Source organism: Acanthochromis polyacanthus, chromosome 14 (assembly GCF_021347895.1).
Source record: "Acanthochromis polyacanthus isolate Apoly-LR-REF ecotype Palm Island chromosome 14, KAUST_Apoly_ChrSc, whole genome shotgun sequence".
Lineage (NCBI taxonomy): Eukaryota > Metazoa > Chordata > Actinopteri > Pomacentridae > Acanthochromis > Acanthochromis polyacanthus.
This window is the reverse complement of record NC_067126.1, coordinates 34,352,044-34,362,004: the sequence shown is the minus strand read 5'-3', so window position 1 is coordinate 34,362,004 and position 9,961 is coordinate 34,352,044. Positions and strand designations below refer to the sequence as shown.

At 39.2% G+C, this 9,961-nt stretch overlaps 1 protein-coding gene across 1 annotated transcript in view; it reads right to left on the bottom strand.

The window, feature by feature from the left end:
* Positions 1-207: 207 nt before the first annotated feature.
* LOC110954691 (cholecystokinin receptor) overlaps positions 208-9,961 on the bottom strand; it is a 34,305-nt gene continuing 24,551 nt past the window's right edge. The window contains exon 5 of the mRNA XM_051959419.1: positions 208-8,434. Coding sequence (XP_051815379.1) covers positions 7,896-8,434 — 539 coding nt within the window. The 3' untranslated portion in view covers positions 208-7,895. The remainder of the gene's footprint in view (positions 8,435-9,961) is intronic.

Here is a 9,961-nt window from a genome sequence, read left to right as displayed (position 1 = left end):
AAAACGTAAAGAAAAACACTGCACAGAGGAGCCAAAAATTACTCAGATGAGGCCTGACTGCATGAATTTGTAACTGCTCTGTCCCTGCAAAATGCTCATTAAAGTAGTTTCAGATTCATGGAGAGCATCAAAACAGCAGAAATAAAGTCACATATAATTGCAGTGCAGTGTCAGATTCATACAAAGACTACACACAAAGACGTGGTGTTCTTTTACATAGAGGCTTTATTAGAATTAAATAACATAGCACAAAAAAAATCTAAAGCAACTCACTACCATCTGGAGAACCACCTAGCTGTACATGTAACACTGTGTGTATCTGAGAAACAGAAAGGCATGGAAAAGGACAGGAAACCAGGAAGTGTGAATCTGCCAGACATGAGTTTTCAGTAAGCCACAGCAGCTACAGTAAACACTTTCCATACTTAGAATATACAAATGCTAACCAGATGATCCTCTTGCTGAGAGATAGCATCTGCCACGTCTGCCAAGTTAAAAACAATGAACTGTGGCTTTCATGACAATCATAATAGCAATGAATCTGTGCTGTCATACGGGGAGGTAGACCTGTTGAACCTCCTCCATGTACAGCACGAACCAGAACGGAAAACTACACATTCCAAAACACAAGCGAACACCTAAGGCTTTACAATGTCATAGCAGTACCAACGTACTTGTCAAGACAGCATCAGCCGAGAAAATCACATCAAATATATTTTCTGAGACTGTTTTCTAAAAGTTGCCACTGATTAAGAAAAGACATTACGCACAATAAACTCTGTTCCATTATCATGTATTTGCCCACAGACAGAATATGTCAAGTCAACGCTGAGTTCATCAGTATGAAGGGTGCTTGCCATTACCCATATTATTTTCCATGGATGGAGAAACAACATCTTCAGCTCTCATTTTGCCTCAGATGATAGTGACTCATGTATACACACAGGAGATGCATGAAGGACTCGCACACATGCACACACACAGATGCGCAGCTACTGTACACTCAGAACACACTTAAGGCAATGGTGGCCTGGCAACTGTGACTGTTCGAGTAAATCTAAATGTGCCTTCGTATGCTTCTCTAACCCTTCGCCACATAGACGCCTGCAGCCTGAACAAGCTGCTTAGAAACATGGCACGCTACTATATATATCACCAAAACACAAGGTCAGTGCTTTCCTTTTACAAAGCATCACTAAGGAAACGTACAAGATAATATTTAGTTTCATATTGTTTACATCTGTTTTCAGTACATTCCAGAGTAGTATTTTTATATTAAGTATGCTACAGATGAGCAGGTAATGGGCAGAGGTTTGAAGCGAATATGCTTTTACATTTGCACGTTGCTAACGGAGGCGTTTGTGCCTTCACATATTGTTGCTGACATTCTCAGCAAGACGGGTGCACTAATCCAAAATGTGCCTCAGAGGCAGTAAACATCGACACTAATGAAACAATACCCACATACTTAACTCACAGACAGCACAGCCTTTAATCCTCATCATTATGTTCCACAATATGATTTCTACACTCCACATGGATCACACTGATATGATGGCTGAAATAGCTGCTACATTATTAATACTTTACAACCCTGACGACTATATTAAAACACAAGTCATGCTTGCTACGCATGTGTAAACAACTGTCAATTCCGTTCATCTTCCAAAGAAAAGATGCTTGTGACAGCCTTTAAAAAAAAAAAGCTAGCACTGTGTTAACGGAATGGTGACAGAAATGAGTTTCTAGTTTTATAAGCAAATGTGTGCAAGTAAATAAAGCATCTTAAAGGGTTAAGATTACTGGATTACTGGTTTAGCAAAGGGGTTCCAGACCTCCTGGGGTCCCAAAGCCCCAAATTCACAGCGCTGCTTTGGTAATTTAATTAATTACAGATTTGTTTGGGAATTTGCAATCAAGCACAATCAACAAATGAAGGGTCTTCATTATTAGCTAATGTGACCCTCTTGTTTTAGTGCTTCAGTTATAGTTTACACTGCGGTCATACAACATCATCTTGACAAATTATATTTACAACAGAAAATATGTCAATAAAACTTAATGCTAATGACCCCCACATGGAAAGCTGCACAAATGTTGTTTTTCAATCTAACTGTGAAATGTTCACAGGCAACATATTTGACTTGTTTGATGCCAAAATATTGGATTTTGGCAATAAAATATCTGCTAGTAGTGACTACAGCATTATTCAGCTTTTGCTGGGTTGTGTTGAGACACTTGGTTAAGGCTGCTGTCTGGTTTAATAGAGGGACACAGCATGTTTTTAACATTGCAAATCCACAGTATTTCCCCAAACTTAATCAAACGCCTTTGTTTTTTTAAATGTAAAGTTAACCATACACAGCAGGCTGGATGCAAACCCCGTACCCTGATGTCACAGTCTGGCCATCCGATTGTAGCACGTCTTATGCCTTTATCCACCCCAACCACATTCCTGCACATCTTGCACAGTACATACAGTGCATGTTGCACTTTATCCACCCAAAAAAACACAACGGTGCTGGACATATTAATATAATACAGTACATAGGAAGCATGTGGCACATTAATATTTGTTGCACCACATGGCAACTTGCGCAGGATTGAAGCAAACTTGAAGAACACATAATACAGTACGATCAGTTGAGTGTAAGTACGTTTCCAAAAGCAGTTTCTTTGCCTAATTGATTACTTCAGCTATGTAAAAAGGAAAAATTAAGATTACAATAAGGTGTCATATATGTCAATAATTAAAAACTACTTTAATTATCTAAAATTTCCTCCTTAAATGGAAAACCATAAAATTAGTTCAGTTATAAATCTGGGCTGCATCTTACTATCTTCTATCAAATGCTGTCATTTTAACAAGGTCATAACAAACACAATATTCAAACACTAATACTGCAGATGTATAGGAGTCCCCCCCCCTTAAGAGACCTTCATTAGGAGCCGGGATGAGGGAGGATGTTTAGGTAATAGGACTTTCACATAAGAGGCTGAGGCTCTCATCCAGCACTCTTTTCTAACTTGGTTTTGTTTTATTTTATGACTTAAGTCACATTTCACTTGCTGTTTGGCGTTAAAGTTTAGGCACCTAAATGTCTTGTGTCAGCTTATGACAAGTTGTGGTTTATATTCAACATTGCCACATTGACAACACCAGCAGGACCATTTGGCCATTGGCTCCTGGCATCTATTTCTGACATTCACAGATTTCTCCGGTTTCTCAGGTCCCTCAGCCTACCGGGTGCATTAAAAAATGACACTAAAAGGATTCACTGCATTGTAATGTGGGTCCTGACAAAGCATCGGCATGCAACAGTACGGAGTGAGACCAGGCTCCATTTTGCACAGAAGATCCACACAAGCAGTTTTAGTTGCCATTCAGACAACCTAGCTTTTTTTTTTTTACACATCTCATCTTGAATTTGTCATGAATACACCAGGCTGTACTGCCCAGTCAGGCAAATTTGCTCATCAAATATCAGCTTTGCTCGCATTAAACACTTGCAAACTGTCAACCCCTGTGCCCCAGAGATTCCCTCTACAACACCTGTGGACACTGTCCTTATCGTCCTCCAGCAGCATTCCCCCTGAGCACAGCTGCACCATTTGTCACCTGCACTTATGTCAAAGAATTTAAACTAACAAATGGATAGGCTCATTGGGGTTCTCTGCAATTGGAGCAAAATAGAGAGTTTCAGCACGGAATCCGATATCATTGAGATATGAGCACACATAATGTTTATGGCAAGAGATGCCACTGTCAAACGGTAATAAGAAGCATGAAAGGAGGGAGCTGACAGTGGTAGAAGAGAAATCAATCAAAACAACCAGTAACATGTTTGCGTGATCTTTAAGAAGAGGATGAGGTTGCTAAGCCGGCAGCAGGGGCATAGTAATCATAGAGTGAGTGGGGGTTTGTCACTTGATAAAGGCCACCTCATTGTCTTGACTGAACATGATTGATTACCCAAATCAATGTGAGTGTGTGACAGTGATCAGTCAACAAATGTTCTGATTGTTACAGAGTTTCTTTTACCTCTATTACAGGGTTTTTTTGGTAACACACCAAGGTATACATTTGAACAACAGACATTTACATCAACATATTTCTACTCTTATCGGAGCCTAAAGTGTCTTGTTTATCTCACTTTATCTCTGCAAGATTGACAAACTGAGCATAAGTAGGCAGTGTTTATAAAATGTCTATAAAAATAGACATTTTCTGACTTACTCCATGTGTTACTTATCTATGCAGATAGCTAATTTGTCAGTTCAACAGAATATTTCACGTCTTTGGCATTACAATACGATGGAGATAAATGGAATTAATCTATGCTGAAAAAAAGTGAATTTATCTGAAAAATTCAACATCAGCAGATAATCAGCAGGCTAATTAGCAGGCTACTATGTCATCAATTATACTGTCTCGATAAGTACGTAACAAACTGTTTCGTGCGGAAAACAATGCTGAGGCTTTCTTTTGCCATTTTAACTGCACAAAATCACATTCCATTTTCTATTATCTAAAAGACATGGCCTGTAAGACCCAAACTATCAGTATTGCTTGTAAATTATCTTGGAAATGCATGTTACCAACTAGTACTGGTGACAAAATGTACAAACGGAGTCTCACACATTAGTGGTATTAATGTTTCTGCCACTCCTGTTCATTCTGCACCAAGTCTAATTGCAAATTCTCTCACCACAACAAGCTTGTGCCTGTTTCTGGGGTATTTTGGCTTCATTCTTCTGCAGAAAACTGAAGTGCCGCATAATGTAGGTGTCCCTCTGTCCCTCAGTGTTCCTCGTCAAGTACAATTGCATTAAATCCGATCACGAGTGGGAGCTGGACCATGCAACCCTAACCTTAAAGCAGAAGTAATCAATTTACTGACCTCATAGGGGCCGTTATATAAGATTAAAATCCAATATATTGACATATTATCCCCTTTGAAATCTGGTACAGCTAAGAAATGAGCAAACAGCGGCCAATATATACTTTAGTAGAATAGTTTAATGTTAACATCAATTTAGAAACTTACTGATTTTAATGATGAACCCACTTGTCATTTTCTTTTCAAATTATTTCAGACTACACCAAATATCTGGGAGTCAGTTTCTCTAATGATAAATTCACAGTAACCTGTCATGCGTCTATATACCTTGACATGCATTAATATGGTAATGAAATGTGCTCACTAGATGCCATCACAGCTATTTTTATACTGAGACTTAAATTTTCATGTGCCAGTATTAATTTAGTGATGAGGAGTGGGTGGGAACTAATAATTGGCATTTGTCTGTAATTAGTGCATAATAACCAGCTTAAGCTGAAGTACTCTGTCAGGTGTGTGTTTGCGGCTGGTGGGTCGGAGGAGTAAGACATAACGGCCGCCCCGACACCGCAGTGAAATCAGCCTCTTTCAGCTCACCAGAAAAAAAATTGCTTTCCAAGTGTCACTCATAAACCACGACACAGACGGCTGCACTACAGTATTCCCCATATGTGGGCAATGCTACTACCAGATGCATGAAAACCTCCCGTCTGCTGTTTACTGCAGTAAAACATGATCCACTGAGAGAAATGTCTGCTTTTACAATGTTTAACCATGAGACTTTGAGATCAAATAAGCATTTTAATTTAATCTTTGTTTTGATATTTTAGATCGAGACCATTACCACTGAGTTAATCAGTTCAAATAATAGCTATGAAAGAATGTCTGCCTGCTAAGTTTCAAGACAATGTAGCCTAAGTCTGCACAGTGACACAAAGGGAAAGTCAATAATGCGCTGGCTGTCACTTTGCCCTTCGTGTGACGCCAGGGCTGTCTCAGAGTATTAGATTTATTGGGACTGCAGATAGTAATTGATTTGCACGTAAATAGAAGACTTTACTGACTAATCTAGGCTGTTTCCTGTGATGCAGATCGAGATTCCAGCTGAAAAAATTCTCTGCCTTGCTTTGGGATGCTCTCCCACAGTAAGGCATCGCTCTGATTTCATTTTAAACACAAAGGGTACAGTGCACACAAGAAACTACAAAAGCTGCAGGCCTATGAAACCAAACAATCACGCAAGCAGGCCATACATCTATTAGTCGTGGGGCTGACAGCATTGCGCTTTGGAGCACTTAGTGAAATATGCTCACCGGTTGAGCCTGGCAGGGCTGAGCTTGTAACACAATTAGTGGGAGGTGAGTAGGGGAGCTAAAGTCAGACACGCAAGACAGACCTGACAAAGAGAGACCTCAGAAACCTGCCCTCTGCTCTGTTGCCTGCAGGTGAGTTCAACAGGGACAGAGAGTCGCTGCACTTATCAGCCACACAAAAAAAATGTACTCTTCAAATTTTACTCTGCAATAGAAGCAATATCTGATTCTCTTGGCCTTCAGAGATATAGTGGGTTGGCTGTGTTTTGTGCAGCTCAAAGCTACAATATAATATTCTGACACTAAAACACAAGATTTTATCACAGCAGTAGCATTCCAAAATTTGGTTCAAGGGCAGTCTGCATTAAAACAGGTAAACTGTGCCTACACATATGCACTTAAAGAGTGTAAGGATTGTTATGTGACATGATATTTTAAATATGCTTACATATATACATATATATATATATATATATATATATATATACACACACACACACACACACACACACACACTACCAGGCAAAAGTTTGGAAACACCTTCTTGTTCAAGGGTTTTTATTTAATTATTTTCTACATTGTAGATTAAAACTAAAGACATCAAAAGCATGAAAGAATACAGATGAATTATGTTTTTTAAAAAAGTGTAATTCTTCAGTATAAATCTACAATGTAGAAAATAATACAAATAAATAAGAAGCATTGAATGAGAAGGCATGTCCAATATTTTGACTGGGAGTCAATATATTGTTCTTTAAATATTCGTGTTTCTTTGTCAAAATAAACTTTACTCTGTTTTGTTTCTGGAGCAGTGTGCAGCACTTTCTGTTGGAGTTTTTCTAATATGGTAACAAGGTTGTAAGAATGCAGAGACTGTTAAGTAAATCAGATTCCTATCAAGATGTTCTCCAGGAAGTGCAAACTGAACAACTTCTGTCTTACATTTGCTTCTGTGTTTCGATGCAAGGATGCAAGACTACCAAACTAAGCTAAAAACACGAATGTGACGAGCATTACAGTTTACAATCACAACACAAGGCATCACTACTATGTGTCTTTGTGAGCCAAGTACATTAAAAACCCACTCATTTGCCATTTACCAGTAGAAATTTTCAATTATATTTCCAAACCCTTCCGGTTACAATTTGCCCATGGTTGTTTTGCAAATGATGTATGAAGCCAAATCTAAATTAGACAAAAACAACATAGCATCCAGAAGCAGGCACTTAGTCCAGAAGGCAATTGCATTACCAATTATTAACACAGATAAACATTAACAACTAATGGCAAACTAAAAAACACGGTTTAGAAATGACATTGCAAATGGTTCTTGCTGTTTTGATGGCTACATAATGACTAGTAAGTTATTAAGACTATCTCCCCCAGATATCATGCAGCCCAACGCTGCTAATAACCTCTGCACACGCACATCACCAGAAACATACAAGCAAACAATTTGCTTCGATCTCCTGTGATAGAGAGAACTGTGTACTCTTTTTTTGTGCTTTTTCAAAAAAAAAAAAAAAGCTATGGAAGTATTTACACTGTAAGACTGGGTGTCGACAACTAATCTCCACATAATGTTGAAGATGAAGCTTCTATACTGCTACTTTGTATGGCCTGTTTTTCCACAACACATCATTGTCCCTATGAGCATAGCATTGGCCTAAAAACAAAGGATATGGGGTGTTGTGTTGCCGTAGTAACTGTCTTTCCTGGATTGTGTCTGCATCCATCTCCCTCAGCAGGTTCCCATGGTGCTGACAGTAGTGTAACTGAACTTGGACATGGACGCCCCAGTTGCCATAACATCCTCCTCATTGTCCCGTAGCCCATGACGATGGCGGCGGTGGCAAGGCGCGGCGCAGCACGAGAAAGTGGCGAGCAGGGCTTTGCGAAATCGTGTGTTCATGAAGCAGTAAATAATTGGGTTGACGCAGGCGGAGGTGTAGCACAACAAATGGATAAAAGCGATGGGTGCCCCCGAGAGGGCGTGTGTGGCAGAGATGTCAAAAGCCCGCCAGGTGTTGGCACAGTAAAGTGGCATCCAGCAGAGGAAGAACAGCACAACAATGACCACCAGCATGCGAATGACTCGCTTCTTGGCCTCCAGCTTGGCCTCAGACGTGTTGCTGCGTGGCCTTTCCGCCTTGATCGCCCTGCCTGATGTAGCCATGGCGGACATCTCCATCGAGTGCGGCCGCTGGACCACGTTAACGTAACAACCGTCTCCATCATCCCTGCCACTGGAAACAGAGGAGGTCAGGCCATTCTTCACATCTGCATGGGAGAAACCGGTCAGAGACAAAGTACTCAGTATTCAGCTACTGCATTAAAACTTGATCTCCTAATATGTGAGGGGTATTTCAATTTTGTGATATTTTATACCTTTTCTGTTCTTTGGAGGCAGATTAACAGGCAGAATGTTTTCCAAAATACAGACAAAGACACAAAAGACAAAGCACTGCTACAAAGTCTAGTTTTGAATATTAATTACTTATTATTGACTCAAACCAAAGATAACTCCCATTATGAAAAACAAAACAGAAAACCACCGAATAAACATAATGACTTTTTAATTGACCTCCATCTGTCTCATTTTCTGCATGAATGGTATGTAGTACCTGTCAAACAAGGGCAAGAAGAAAACTTTTAATGGTTGCACACTGATTATCAATGAAAATGCATTCAGAAGTAATACATTTCTCACTTCTAAGTCACATGGACACAAGACTTTTCCCCATGTGACATTATATTCACTGTTTTAAGAAAACTAATTAAAATGAAGCATCTATGGAAGAAAACATAACGACAAATTAATTATAGTTTGTTGTGTGTACTAAACATACTAATAATGTCCACTAAAATCCCTTATCTCAATGCAATATCCACATTTAAACTTTGGTATGGTTGTGTTTGAACACTCACAGCTGTTGGTTGGGAAAGATGGTAGCCTTGGTTTAATACAGAAACGATTGCAGTTACTTGAAAAACAACATGTTTATCATTACTTTATAAAAAACACAATCTTTCCATTACCTTAGCCAAAGTGCTTTTGTTGCCTAAGGTAGGACTTTAGATGCAAACTCTGTTTATGCACCTGATTAGTTATCAGCCCATCAAATGGCCATTATCAGCTGTTGTCACTCTCACAGATATGGTTACTAGGCGCCATCCTCCACCTGCCTGTATGCTCAGTAGGCTGTTATCCCCTCATTATATAATGTTGAGATAAATGATTCAGTGGTGGCATAAGTCAAGAACCAAATATTCACCCAGAACATCGGGGTTTGAGTCCAGTGTGAGACCATTTTAGACAGTTTTTTCTTTTCCTTTTACTATCGTTTGTGACAATACTTTAGACCAAAAACCACATCATTTATTTTGGGAAAAGATTATAGTATAGGACTGGCTTTTGTGAAACAAAGCTGCCTCTTCATGCCTAAAGGACTATCGTGTAGTAAATTTCTCCTTTGTGAGATCAATAAAGTCTATCTTACCTTATCTTATCTTAGTGGGCCATCAGTATGTGCTTTGCTGTGATAGTGGACAGGAGGACAGCAGCAAAGATTTTACATTCACCGATTCACACAACCACAAGAGGTCACCTATGTATTCTGGGTGGCCATCTGTGATCAGAATGGATGATAAATCCAAGGGCTTCAGAAGAAAGCAACTGGACTCATTTTTATATTTTTTTTAATTTTTTTTTTTTTTTTAAAATCTCACATCCTAGCTGCTTCTTTAGTTCTCCTGGACAGTCTTTAAGAACCAAAAATGAGACGTTCACTTGTGTTCTTTTGAAGC